We start from the raw sequence: 15112 nt of genomic DNA, 5'->3' as shown, positions 1-15112 counted from the left end.
GTGTGAAAACGTTGGGGCAGAATTCGTAGGAAGGGAGGTGCCTGATGGTGAGCCAGAGGGGGGAGCTGGAAGAGGCAAGAGTGGGTTTGCAGTGACATAAAGGATCTCCTCAAAGTTCCTCTTCTCTGCAAAGGCCGCCAACGTGGGTCTGACTCTACAAAAGTGCAACCATTATGTATCTGAGGGTTTTATATATTCACTTCCTAAGGCAGAATTTGGCATGGGAGCTCCAGGGCAGCTTGTTGGTGATATGTGCCTGATCCTCCTCCTGAACTGGAAGGTGCTTCACCCCGGAAGCCATGTTTTTTCCTTTGTGTTGCACAGCCCTGAGCACATTTGGTGCATATTGGTTTGTACACAACAGTGATAAACAAAAAACGAATCACACATCGATGTCATACATCCAAAGTAATCTCTTGTTACTTCTCAATGCACGTCTTAATTTTATGTGTAGTCCTTTCTAAACCTCTCGATATGGTATTGAATCTTCATGTTTATTGTGGGATGTTTTTGTTATTTAAAATGTGTTGTAATTTTCTGTCGCAGCTGCTAGTTGCAATTCTGTAAAAAATATGTAACGCAAAAGCTTCTGTTCAGGAAGGGTATAGCTAAACAAAATTTTACAGTATTATAGATTTTAAAAATGCAACGTAAAAACAACTTTAGTTAAATACACAAAAGCGCTTAAAATTTACTTATAGAAATTAAAACTTCAAATCTGTTTATATTGTGTTTATGTTTATTTATATATCTTTATATTTAGGAAAACAGGGAAATTAATTGTTATCTTAACTACGCCTTCCTTTGGTTAGTGTCGCAAAGTGAATGTGTCACAAACAAACAGTGCTTTTCCATTGCCCTGCAGTGGTGTGGGTTTGATTGAGCAGCAGTAAGCATCCCAAGGAGCTAGAAACTTTGCTAATGGGAAAAGCAAAGCAAGGCGCAGCTCAGCTTGGGAATACTTTACGGGCATGACGAGTTATTCAGAGTTATCTACGCCGCAAGGAAGAGAGTGAACCCTCGACTGTATGTGACGTATGTTAAAGCTCCCCAAGACAGGACACCAATTAACCTTGGATGATAGCAAACACATACACACAGGTTGCCCGAGAGAAGCAGCCTGTTGCCATTAGTAGGAAGCAGCAGCCCTTGTCACCCTGAGCCATTATTTAAATCTCTTTAAAAATTCCCTTATTAAGTCAAAGAACTATAGCACTCTCCTCTTCCTCACCAATGGACTATTTTTGCTGCCGTGAAAATCGGAGACATCAGTGATATGAGAAGCCAGTGGTCGTTTTATTTTTATCCTCGCTGTCTAATTTGGCCATTTTGAACTGAGAAGAAAAAAAACCTGATCTTCAGTCAAAGCAATTCAAGGCATGGTGGAGCTCGGCGTGAATCAAAACAGCGGGTCAAATGTAGTTGAAAGAACATGGTGGGGTAAATAAAAGGTCTTTTTTTTTTTACATTTATTGCTGGTGGGAGGAGAAAGTTTGGTTAACTATTTAACCTATGATAGCCTTTTATCATTTTATGGCTTAGGGCTCCGTGATTTTAAGCTTTTGCCAGTAAGTTCCTGGTTTGTATTCGATCTTTTCCACAGAAAGGCTCTGGTGTCCAGTTGTATGACTTACATCGATTTACTGGAGATGATAGGAAAAAATTATAAATAGCAGCCAAAGATACATATTTTTCCTAAAATGACTTGCCAGCAACTTTGGATTTGGTACTCAGTTTCCATTTAAACCCTAAACTACTTTCTTCCACTCACGCTTCTCTGCATTGTGATGTTTTTTTATCAGCAGGGCTCTCCTTCCCCATTTGCTTCCCCGCTCTATTTTTTGGCTATAATGTGATGTGTCCTATCAGTTGGAGCAGGCACTTGCTAAAGGTCACTTGGAAGCCCCCTTTTCATTTCTCCCCACTGCAGTTTTTCCAGCAGGCAACCGCTCTCTGGGGAGCGACCCCCTCCAATCTGTCCCTTTTGATATCCAAAGCTGGTTGTTACGGGGGTTAAATTTCTTAATTCGCTGGGTTTTTGTGAGCGCTTCTTCAGCCCACCGCGCTCGGTCCCCGCGGCTGGGTGCAGCGCAGCCCGCCTGTCTCCCTAAGGATGCTGTGAAAATGTTAGAGTTTATTCTTTCACCTTCTTCAACCTTGAGGGACAGGGACTGATTTTAGATCTGTATATGTCCCATCAGCTTCGGGGGAATTAATCTCCGCGTTACATCGGTGCGAGATCGTATCAGCCTTATTGGGGGAGTTCAGAATCAGAGAAAGCCTCTTCCAGGGTGCTTTGACTGGGAAGGGAAGCTGCTTGTCAAGAGATCTCAAACCACGAGAGCTGGTGGCTTCTGCCTGCCCTGGCGAGGGGTTAGGTTTGGGGGGTTTCTTAATTAGTGTTTGGAGGGTCAGGGAAATGACCGTAGTGGGTCTGGAACAAAGGAAGAAATCAAAATGTAAAGCTGAGCGTTTGATATGTTGATAACCCCCCAGTTTTAATTTTAGCATAATTGGATCAGGGTTAGTGGCAGTTGTTAGGTAAAGTACCTTCCCAAAGTTCTGGCTTTATTCAAAAGTAAACATCATCGCTCTTCTCTTTTAACCTAAGCCTTTTTCTTTTCTTTTCCCCAAAGAAGAACTGCTCAGTTTACCTCGGATTTATTTCCACTAGGAAAGCGCTAAGATTTCGGGGACCTGTATTCTGATGGTAAAGCTTGTGACATAAGCTTTTGTTTTCCATGCGAGGAAACGTTAGCATTTTTTCACATGTTAACTTTTTAACAATCGTGGGGAAATTCTTTTCCTTGAAAACTGCCTCCTTTTCTTTTTCCTCCCCTTTTCTCTCTTCTTGATATTTTTATTTCCCTTTTATATGGAGACTTGTAGATTTTGTCACTTCAAACGTTAGCTGTTCCTCCTCTTTTCTTTCGCTTTACAATACACACTAGGAGATTTTTTTTTTGCATATTCCTCCCCTTTCTCTGTGAGATATTGTAGTTGACCAAATTTAAAACACTACAGTATTTAGCATCCCCGCAGTGCCATTTTAAGTATTTGGACCTGGAAAATGCCCCAAGCAATAACTACCTGAATTGCTTTTAATTACACAATATAGCTGCATCATTTTACTTCAGATTCTTTTTGATTGATGCTGTAAGGCAATTGTAACCATGGATGATGGGATTAAGTGCCTCTTGAAGTGACTTTAGCTTCTTGTGGGAACAAAGGGAAAGAAGAGAACACTTAGTCCCTTTTTGAGTGAACAGCCTTTTTTCACTTGCTATATAAAGAAATACAATTAACAAACATTATCCCCAGAGGTGAATTGAAATGTACATGCGGACAATAACCGCTCTTGACTGCAATTAGACATATATGATCCGAGGTATTTTGGCCATTCATTAGTGCTAATTGTTTGAGAAACAAGCCCACAGAACAAATGATTAAAATGTTAGTGCCATAACCAGGATTATTAGCATGTGTGATAAAATGCATGCACCGCAGCTGTACCAATAAAACTCTCCGGTGAGTCGCTTTGATTCGACAAATACTCAGCTCGGCTGCGAGCCCTTCGTATTTGCACAGGGCCTGCTGATGTTTATAACAAACAACTTATATCTTCTTTTCTTAATTAGAAAGAATTACTATGCAAATTGCGGGGCTTTGTAATTTTGTAGAAGTTTCCTTTGTCTTTGGCGGATTATTTGTGTGCGGTTGTGAGCTACTCCCTAGTAAATTCAACATAGGAAAACCATTATATTTACTTTGGGGTTTTTTTTGCACATATCGGAGAAATAATTTGTAGGAGATTTTGCTGCATTAGCTGGGTCGTGTTCAGTGGGGTCTTAGGTCTTGGGTCACTTCTGTCCTTCGGCCACAGCACCACAAGATATCCAGGATTGTGGTTGGTATGCAGTTACGTGCATACAGGTCAGAAATAAACATTGTGGAAGTTATCCAGCTTTTTTAACGGTTTTAGTCAAATGCCTAAACCTGTTCTTTGGAAAGGCTTTGCCAACACTGTGCCAAAGATTGTAGAAGGAGAGATTTGGCCTATCGGGCAATGGGTGTTTTTCCATGCGTTAGGCAGATCACGGTGTAGTGTCTCTTCCAGGGATGATTTGATCTAGCAAATAAACAGGGAACAGAGGTGCAGGTTACAGTGCTAATCCTGAAAATCACGTGTGGGAGTACTTTACTTTGTGAGCTATACGTTGTTGGTGCTGATGAGACTGCACAGGTGTGTGCAGTTAAGCATACGTGTGAGTTATGAGCAGTGCTGGAATGTGAAAATCCAGTTTACAGCAGGGAAATATGTATCATTTGAGGTAGTTTCACGGGTTTGCAGTCACACTGTATGGCTGCCATTGCAAAGTGCAATATCTCTTAGTAATCAAAAAGGTTTTGTTTTCTCCTTCCTGAAGATGAACTATTTGCTCTTAGGTGAAACGGTTCTCAGAGGATCACGAGTAACTTTAACTTGCCAGCTATTTTTACATGTTTGATAAAGGCTTTGTAGAGTGTTATGTTTGCTGAAGAAATTTAGCTTCATTTCCAAGACCCAGGAACATTCATCGTGCTGCTAGGTGCTCTGAATGAAAATATGCTGCTGTAGAACAATTTAATGAGCATTACCCAATAGCCTAGTCCTTGTTTTAACTTACAGTGCTTAAAGGAAGAAACATTGTCTTAGCAAATTCACTTGGCTTATGTCCATGTGTTTAGTTTAAGGCATAGTCAAGCTTAGTTTGAATCATTAAAATACTTGCAGTCAGGAAACATATGTAACATTTTCTTCCTCTTTATGGCATGGGGTTAACAATATAATTGAGATTGCAGTGCTGTGTGGGTTTTTTTGTCCTAAAAAAGTAACTGCTGGGAATGTTTTTATTCTATCAAAATAACAGAAGTTGAGATAATCAGGACAGTGTTTCCTACCACAGTAGCTAACTGCTCATATGCATAGCACCCTAGGCCTTGCCACTGTTTTAAAAAGGTCTATAGGCAAATGGATTTCTTAATAAATCCTCTTCTTCCTCTACATTTCATTTTGTTGTAGAACATAAAATATGACGATGCAAGGAAAATGCACAGAAGAGAACAGAAGACAATTTTTTCAGAATATATGTCAAAATAATAGCATATGAAAACATTTATTGCAGTCACACCTAAGCATACTTGTTAAAAACTCTTATTTTACACATACATTTCTAGAGCTCTGTGTTTTGAAAAGAGAAGGGTGCTGTGTTGGTCTGCTGACACCAGTTCCTCCTGTACATTTTTTTTTTCTGGCCATACCTCTTGAAAAAATTATTACTTCTTCAACTTGCTAAGATGTTCCATAAGACTAATAATTTGACAATTTTGACAATATTTTTATCATAATCTGTGTCCTGAGAAACCTGTGGTTTGGGCCCATGTGGCTACAAAGTTGGTTAGCTGAAGAGGAGACACCAACAGTCACCAGGTGATAGTATTTCTAACACTAAGCCTATTAGGTGATGGTATTTTAATGGATTCAATCTACTGCTTCTTCAGAGTCAGCTGGTCTGCTGGGGAAGCCATACTGCTCCTCCATCTGAGCAGCAGTTCATAAACCTCAATGGTGACACCTGACTAAATCTGGTCTGCAGGTTAGCGACGGTTTTACCTACATGATACTACGTGCCTTTGTGCGCGGTATGCAGAGCAGAGCTGCCTTCGTGGGGCTTGCAGCAGTGAGAGGGAAAACAGCTGGTCAAACAGCCCTTGTTTCGATGACAGCCCAGAAGAAATCTCGGGAAACGTGTGATAGGAGATACATCTCATCTGGGCGTGCTCTGAGATTATGGTGTTAGCCACACCTATCGAGTTTCAGGTGGGTTGGAGTGTTGGTGGGAGGCAGTCATTAAGGGTGCTTCAGGGGCTGCTTGGCTCTAGGCTGGGGTTAACTATTAATGGGCTGAGCTCTTTGACTCCTTTGTGCCTTTGGGAACTATAGGGTTGAAGCCATCAGAGAAAAAGAACAGAAACTAATCACCTTTGTCCCTTCATGTATGTTTAGTGGAGGACTGCAGAATTCCTTACTGACCTCTGTGTCACACTGAAAAAAGACCCTTCTCTTTCCGTTTGAGATAAACCACTCTCCCACCTCCTCCTTACTCTCCTGAAGTGTACTACTGCAAGAAAATGGGATTAAGTGGATTTAACTAGCAGCCACTTGAGTTGCCACAAGTTGTGTTACCATCCCCACTTCAACACAAGGCAGGGGACATGAAGTGGTTTGTGGGAGAGGGGCAAAGGATACTTAGGAGAGACTCAGTGGATCTCAGTTGCACGTCTCCAGGTATTGTCAGGACCTCCACCACCTAAGTCTTGAAGCTGTTACAGTTAGAGATGAAGAAGATTTATTAACAAGGGTAGCACTGGCACTTATATTAAAATAATGCATTGTTTATGTTTAACAGCAAAGCTGCCCCATTGCGTAGGCTGAATTAAGCATTACCAGGCATATTACAGAGAAGAGATTGGTGGCGGGTTTTTGTGGGCTCGTAAAGTGGGTCCACCCAGGACACGTAGAGACCCAGCAAAGGAGGTGGTGGAATAGTTGTCCTTTTCAACTTAGTTTACTGAGATAAAATGTGATAAAAGCTTTCTTCATATTTTTAACCCAAGACCTATGTTCAGCTTCTAGGGTGCTCACTCTAGGGGAAGAGAGGGTTCTTCAATGGGGTTAGCTTAGAAAGGCAAGTATTGTAGTGGTCTGTCAGTGACACATCACGTTGGCTCTGATTTAGGTTGACTGAACTCATTTCCAAGCGTTTGAGGGGGTTAGTCATGTTCACTTTGAAGAAAACCCACGTGCGCGTGTAGCCATGTGTCATCCAAGTGTAGCAACTTGGGAAGCATTATTAAGAGGGGCATAGGAAAATGCATGGGTCCCTGACATGATGTGATAATGACATGTTCAGCATGGTGCTAGAAAAGCTTTGCATTATTCAAAGTGCTGAATAATATACATGATAATGCATAATGGTGTTATATGGTAGGATTATTTTGTGGCATAAGTAACTTGTGCTCTGAGTATGAAGGCAAATTGTATTATTTTGTCCTCATTTTTGATGTAGCAGAATAGGCCTGGGGGGTACAGTGTGAAATGGGGAGGAACAGGAGCAGGCAAGGGGTTTTTTTTGGAAGGACAAGAAACACAGTGGCACCCTCTGCAATTTATTTCTCTGTGCTTGTAATTATGGAGCAAAGCAAGCTCCCTACCGCACTCGAGGGCAGCCTCCCCCAGCAGCTCCACTGCCTCCAAGTGCACCAACCCGGCTCGTGCCTGGGGTGGGTTAGCGGGTCCCTCACCGGGAATACTGGCACGGGGTGGAGACCGCCACAAACCTGATGCCTAGAGGCCATACGGATGCCACCCACTCAAGCCATGTGGCACCCCAGGCTCACACCTGCACTGAAGTGCGGTGCACAAAGCACTTATAAGTTTTAAAAGGCACCACAGCCAACAACCTGCTGATGATGCTGGTGGGTTTATGAGCTCTGTGAATGGAAGTCTGCGCTGTGGATCTGAAGGTCTGCAGGCTTCTGAAAGGACATGTTGGGATTAGTGAGGTTCCATATTACATGGGGTTTTTGTTCCTGTTTTCCTCATTTTCCTCTCCATCCATTTTGCTTATTTAAAATTTGCATGCAAATACGTTTGTTGATATAATGCTAAGGTTGCAAAATCAACGTTGCAAACCCATGTTTGTTTTAACCAACACCCCTCCTTCATTCACAGCATGCCGTCCAGCTCCTGGAACAAACGTGGCAGTTAGCAGCCTCCTCCCTAAAGCAGTCCCAATCCGTTCCCAGCAGAGCCTACAGTCAGGGAGGGAAAAACCAGCCACCACCCTTCTGTATTTAATACTTGCCATAGCGCACAGAACGGGCAGCGTAATTCAGGCTGCATGGATAACCTCAGCCCTGGCAGTTCTTCAGTTCTGAGTGTTTAAATTTGCAACTTCTGTTCAACATTGTAGTTTTGAAGTTTTATATTGTAATTACCTGTAATACTGATATCTCCCTACCTTGGCTCTTCCTACGGAAAAAAAAAAATTATAAATAACCCAAAACCAGCCACTATCTAGGTAGGAATGTTTCCCTTTTAAAATGTAGTCAAGTATTCTTTACAGCATTGTAGCCAAGAGTCTAATTTCAACAATATCCTTTACAGGGTGGATTCTCCTCTGCCAGCTGGTGTTCCTAAGCTTAGTTATCGCTTTGCATCATCTCACAAGTACATTCCCAGGCGAGCTGTGCTATATGTACCTGCGGATGATGAAAAGAAGATACGAAAAATCCCGTCACTAAATGTAGATTGTGCGGTGCTGGACTGTGAAGATGGCGTGGCTCTGAACAGAAAGGTAATTAAAAATTATCTATGTGATACAATCAGTGCTAAAGAGAACGTGTGGAAAAACGTTGCCTTTGCCTTGGGGAAGTGACAACCAGAGAGACAAAGATAAATCTTAAGATATACAAAGTAATGTAACAGTGATAGGCTTTGTGAAGGCGTTGGGGAAAATCTGCTTACCCAGAACTGAAAGAGCTCCTGTGTGAGTAAGTGGGGAGGGAGTTTTGAAGGAATACAGAGCCGGGCGTAAGCTCTCATCACAGAAGAGTGGGAGATACTGTTATTATTGCTTCATATTTCTCATAGAAGAGGAGGAAATGGACTCTGAGAAGAGAAACAGGAAAGGAAGAGTTAGTTCAGAATCACCAGGTGGGGGGTTTGTTTTTCAAATGAAAGCATCTTCAGATTGGAGCAAAACAGCATGGGTTTGGGGTGTTTAGAAAGATTTACTTACTGAGCTTTTTGGAAGAAGTGCTGTTAGGGGTGTTTCTGAAGGAAGGAGAAGTTAGAACATGAGAGCACCAAGGTTTGGAGGGCGGTTTAGATTGGAGGAGCTGCAAGAAAGCAGGCACGGAGAGCAGCGTGGGAAAGAGATGTAGATGTGTTAAGTAACAGTGCCAAGTTTTTGTTGACATTGAATTGTGAAAGAAGAGAATGATCTAACATACATTCAGTTTTGCTTGCACACAAATTTTTTAAATATCTGAAAATAAGCATTTTAAAATGTTTCACATCTTAAGCATGAGAAGCGTATGAGAAACTGGTATAAGTGTTTTCTAGTGAAAGGTATTTCTGAACAGGAACATAAGTTTGCCATCACATCATTTCCATATTTGTCAGTTCTTCTGTCCATTTTACAGTGCGTCAAACTACAGCAAACACTGTTTAGGTTTTGAGTATGAATGTGTTGTCCAGGAAGTTATGAAAATAGGCTTGAAAATTTTCCCATGTCATCTCAAAAATGTGGATGCAATGTTATTCTTTTCTGTTTCTCGGGAGTTAATGCTTTCCAGAAGGACTCTCTCTGATAGTGCTCTCTTTAATCTTCAGGTCTCTACAGCTATGTTGGAAAGAAAAAAGTTTACAGAGTTTTAGTTCGCTATTTAGTTACACTATTTTAGTTCTGAAAAGAGAAAACAGCATTGCTGAATGTTCATGTGTACTGCTGAAGGCAGTTGGAAAACATTTTCCAGTTGCTAAAATTCTGTGTGGAAGACTAAGATTATATCTGTTGTCACCATGAATTAGTATTGTTTAGGTCATATTTGGGAGGCTGCTGCTGTAAGATGACACAAGATGCAATTTTGTATTAAACTGTAGTATTTTTAGGTGCAGCTTAATTACATCAAACAAATTATTTATAGCGGAAGCATCTATTTGTAATAGAGGACGACAGCAAAACAAAATTTTATGATCAAGGTGACAAAGTTGATAGTAGTAATTTCTAAAGGGTGGTAAAATTCTAGCTCTGTTGAAGTGAAGGGGAGTTATGCCACTGGGTATAAGATTTCAAAGAAATTAGGGGGAAAATCTGTAATAGGAACTGGAGATGACAGATGAGCCCCTGACTGAGCTTAAATGCAAAAAGGAAGCAGACAGGAGGTAGAAGTGGGGACAGGCGACCAAGGAGCAACACAGAAGTGTTGTCCAGGCACGTAGGGACAGAATCAAAACTGGTGAGGGATGAGCAGGACAAGAATGGCTACTATGACTGCATCAGCAGCAAAAATGAGAAGGAAGACCAGGGCAAGTGTGGACCACTGCTCCATGAAGCCTCAGGCTTTACTGTCAGAGTCTGCTCTCAGGCCTGCTAGGTCATCTGCTAGAAGCAAAACTTGGAGAAGGGAGGTAGTAGCCACAGTAGGGGAGGATGGACTTAGGGTCTGTTTAAATAAGCTGGTCCATGGGACCGGACAGGACACACTGGAGGCCACTGAGGGAGCTGACTAATGTCATCCTGAAGCTTCTGTCGGTCGTGACTGAAAGATCAATGGTGGCTGGGAGACATTCCTGATGCCTGGAGAAAGGTAAATGTCATAGCCGTCATCAGAGTGAGAAACTGCAGGCCCATCAACCTCACGCTAGTCTCCAGGAAAGTGATGGTGCTCGTTCTCATGGAAGGTATTTCAAGGCACCTAAGGACCTAGCCAGAATGGACTGATCAGGAGCAAATCACACCTGACATACCTGATCGCCTTCTCTGAACAAATTACTGTCCTTGAGTATGAGAGCTGAATAGATGTTGTCTACCTTGACTTTAGCAAGGCTTTTGACATGGTCTCTCATAGTATCCTGGTCATCAGCCTGAGAAAAAATGGACTGGATGGATAGACTATAGGGCAGGAGACAGTTTAGCAGGAATCGGGTGGTTTATGCTCTGTGCTATTTTGCACTTACCTCTGCTGGGGCCAATACTGTTTAACTTCTTCACTAGTAACCTGGTTAATGGGATGAAGTGCACTCTCACCAGGTTCATGATGAAACCAAACTGGGGTGTTATGCTGGAGGGCACTGCTGCTCTTCTGGTGGTGCTTTACAGTTGGAGGAACAACCTGTCAGAAAGGTAATGAAGTCCAACAAAAGTAAAAGCAAACTCCCGACACTGGGCTGGGATAACCAGCCTGCTGGAGTAACAGGCTGGGGAGCGACTGCCTGGGGGCAGCTCTGCCAAAAGGCCCTGGGTGCTGTTTTACAAGGAGGTGAATGGGGTCAGCAGTGCGCCCTGGCAGCAAAGGTGCTGGCACGGGTGCAGCCAGAGGGTCCAGGGAAGCGGTCCCTCCCTTCCACTTGGCTTTTGAGGGTCTCTCTGAGGGTATGCCTGTGCCCAGCTGTGGGCCCCGGGACGAGAGAGAGACTGACCAACAGGTGGGAGCCCGGGAAGGGCCACCAAGGTGGTCATGGCACAGAAGAGGCTGAGGAGCTGGGTTTGTTCATCCTGGAGAAGAGACGGCTGAGCTGGGCCTCGGTGAAGGCTTTGCTGCCTGAGGAGAGCTGGATGGGTGGCAGAGCCAGGCTCTTCTCAGAGGAGCTCAGCAACAGGACAAGAGCAATGGACGCAAGCTGCCTGAGGGGAAATGCTGACTGGAGACAATGGAAAAAAATCTTCCCCATGCAGGTGGTCGGACACTGGCAGAGGTTGTCCAGAGCAGTGGTGCATCCTCCCTCCGTGGGGGTATTCAAGCCTTGGCTAGATGAAGCCGTGAGCAACCTGGTGTAGAGCAGTAGCTAGCCCTGCTTTGAGGAGGCGGTTGGATGAGGTGGTCTCCTGAGGTCCCTTCCAACCTGACTGTGTGATTGCATGATCTAGTAGCAAAGCGTAATTCAAAGTGATTGGAAGATTGAATTTCATTTTTAAATCTGCCACAGATACTCAGGAAGACTTTGAGACTTAGAGTCTGTGAATGTGAAACTGAAATTATTATTGCTCTTGCAGCTTAATTTCTTATTGTTTCTGAGGTTTTTGGAGACTTTGTGTGAAATACATGTCAAGAACATGCACTGAAGTACAGTATTCAGTGGCCCATCGCAAACAGGTCATCTGAAACTGAGAAAAAAGACCACTGGGAAACACAGCAACATTGAGTCTGTCCTTTAATCATTATTCTTAAAACAAATAGTGCTGATGAACTTGACTATTTATTGCCATGTTTTGTATCAGTAAAAATGCTGCTTATGGATTTTCTTGAAGCTGCTGCCAAAGTGTTGGGTTTGGGGAAAATCAGGACCTGGTTGAAGGTTCACAGTGCCTTGGGCCAAACTTACCTGTCTACAGAAGGCCTTCATTTGCATCAAGTCCGAGCAGCAAGTTTGAACCACACCTTAACAAGTCTATTTTAACAAGATGCTGTGTGGTTTGTATTAGGATTAAGTTAGATTTGGAGAGATCAAGAATCTGGAATGTCAGCAGCTCCGTTTGGATGCTCATTTAGAGGGAAACGAGGAAGATGAGCTTCCTATAACCAAAGCTGGTAACACTTGCAAAACTGCATCTGGTTGCAGTAGCTGCTTTTGAAGCAGCAGTTGTAAATTAAAAATCTTTAACTATTTTCCATACAATATTTTCTCTCAAAGGAATTTTGGAAGATTTCCTCCCCTGCACGCTCTCCCCACAATTGTTTTGCAATGGCTCACAGAGAGCACCAGAAAGGAGAGCCCATACCTATACCCTAATCTGCATACCATTTTGGTGCCTGCATTTCTTACCTTCAAGAGCTACAACACTGACCATGACTTCAGGTATCATCTGTTGACTTCTCCTCCTTTTCAATCTTTTTTTCTAGTTGGTATTTTGACTAAATCACAAAAAAAAAAAACTTGCAGCAAGAAGTTCACAAGGAAAAAATTTCTCAGCGAATTTTCTGAGGGGAACCTGTGGGAAGAAATGGCTAAAAAGTAAAGTTATAGTATGCTGAATACTAAGCCTGCAAGTAGAGTGAGAGCTGATCCTGGTGTGGGTAGGACACGTGGGGCTTTTGCAACCACTTTGGGACTGGACAGAGCTGTAGGAGGTCTTCAAAAAATCAAAACAGGGAAGATGATAGGAAGATATCCCAGTGTTGCTAAAAATTTCAGCCGCCTTTTACAAAGTTAGCTTTAGTCTTGCTGAACATAGCCTACTAGTCATGCTGACCTCAAATCCTGGTTGGGGCTCCACACGCTGTTTTTAGAGGTTCAAATGCATAATGTCACACAGTGTAGACTGTCAGCTGCCTCTCCAGGTGTCTGACTCTGTAAGACATTGGGAGTTTCTAGAACAGAAATTTAGGTTTTGGTTGGGGGGAAAATTGAATACTGCTGAAGGGAAATAACTTCTCTGAGCTACTATTCACAGGTGAAGATAGGAGCTCTTCCCCACTGATGTACTTGTAAAGTTTCTCCAGTGTTGCTATACATTTTAAAGAAATGACTGAGAATGGCTCGCTTGGTGATATTATTAAGTGAACAGTTCAAATAGAAATTATAAAACTATAAAATTAGAAATAATACAGATTGCAGTGTTGGTATGTTGCAAATGCATCACACCGTAGAGACTTTTTGTGAAACGGTACAAAAATAGCCTATATCTATTTTAGCTCTTTGCAGGAGAAGACCTGAATATTCTTTCATTTTAATTGTAAAAAAGAAAAAGATAAAAAAGATGGGTGCATCAACATGCTTGACCAAGTCATATAAACCAGTAAACTGAATTGCACGTTATGCCATTGAGAGGTCTCTGTGTAGGAGCTGAGCTGTCTGAAGATATCTCGAGGGCTCTCAGCCGAGCCAGCACTCCCTGGTGTAGCTTTCTCTGTAGAGCTGTATTACTCACTGTCTTCCATGCCAGACGAACCTATTATCAGTGGAAAAGTTTCCTCCTGTTGGAGAAAAGAAGATTTCCATGCCAGTGCTTTCATTTTCCAAGGGCAGGGTGGGCTGAGATTTCGTTGTTAGTTCTCATGGGTCTTGTAAGGTTACCACCCTTACAAGAGAGTTTTCTAGAACAGCATTTTTTTTCAGCAGGATCCTGTCTTCAGTGCTGCTATTCTTCAGAGCATCCAGGAGATGTTAGCTGCCAGGTCAGCCTAGCAAGAGACCAGTTGGAGCTGCTACTGTAGCATTCTGCCTCTTTCTGCATCCATGACAAGAGTTTCAGAGCATTTTGATGACTCCAGTCCGGTGCTATTAGTGGCTTTATTTTCACTGAGGTTAGTAGGATGGTTTTGAATAATTACGATATACAGCGCCTTACTCTGTAGCTCTCTGTAGTGTGCCATCAGGCTAGCCAGGGCACAGTCCCTTCTGCCAAAGATAAGCTTTGAAAGTTATCTCAGGCAAATTTTGAAGGGGCTAGGGTTCGGTCTTTTCTTTCCACGGGGAATGCCAATGTTATAATTAGAAATCAAAACAAAACCCTATCTTCCCTCCCTGCCCCCAACATTTTTTGTATCAGAGGTCTAAAAGCAATCCCTTGGAGTGGCTGGGAAACATCTGTGGGGTCCTCTGACATGAAACACTTGAAAATATGAAATTTTATTCTTGTTCCTCTAGAACTAAATAGGTCTCATTCATCCAATAAAATTTATTAATATTCAGGGCAGCACTGTAAAACAGTGTTTAAGTTCCTAAGCCCTTTTTGCTGTGAATCGTGATTGTATCGCTTTGTGTCTCTTAGAAAGAAGTTGCTCTCTCCTCCAGCACTTGGGCAACAGAAGCTGGGGAAGAGGAAACCTCAGCTCTGTCCTTCCCTCACATCTCTTCCTCAAGAGGGGAAAGGGCAGCCCCTGAGCCTCTTCTGTTCTCCCTGCTCCCCTCAGCAGCGAGGGGAAGTTCGGTTTGGCTAAGAGGATGGATAGGCAAGAACCTATTTTGCTTATCCGCAGCACAGCCTCTTAGGGTCATAGCATAAATTTGTTCCTACTTAATATCTTGTAGCAGTCACTTAAAAGATCATCGCTGTGCTGTGCCACAGACGAAAAAAAATTCAATTAATTCTTTTGGATCGTCTGTTTTTAAAAATAGGATTAAAGCCTGACCACTTTTCAAACTGTTCCATTATGAATAACGCATACGTAAGAGATGACTCTGGGTTCATTACAGTTAAGAGCAGATCATCCGCATACATGCTGATTTTATGGAGATTTCTCCCCATGAGAATGCCTCCTCCATCTCTCTAGTGATCTGATCCTGGGGTCAGAACAAACAGCACGCCAGCGACAGAGCGCCCTTGCCTACCATTTTTCCCCT

At 42.7% G+C, this 15112-nt stretch overlaps 1 protein-coding gene across 3 annotated transcripts in view; it reads left to right on the top strand.

Annotated features, from left to right (window-relative positions):
- The window catches only part of CLYBL (citramalyl-CoA lyase), a 176073-nt gene that overhangs the window by 84223 nt on the left and 76738 nt on the right, over positions 1-15112 (top strand). For all 3 annotated transcript variants that reach the window (XM_075137905.1, XM_075137914.1, XM_075137921.1), the window contains exon 2: positions 8210-8399. In XM_075137905.1, coding sequence (XP_074994006.1) covers positions 8210-8399 — 190 coding nt within the window. The remainder of the gene's footprint in view (positions 1-8209; positions 8400-15112) is intronic.

This window comes from Calonectris borealis, chromosome 1 (genome assembly GCF_964195595.1).
Source record: "Calonectris borealis chromosome 1, bCalBor7.hap1.2, whole genome shotgun sequence".
Classification (NCBI taxonomy): domain Eukaryota; kingdom Metazoa; phylum Chordata; class Aves; order Procellariiformes; family Procellariidae; genus Calonectris; species Calonectris borealis.
Note: the sequence above shows the minus strand (reverse complement) of the source record. Positions and strands in the feature narration are given on the sequence as shown.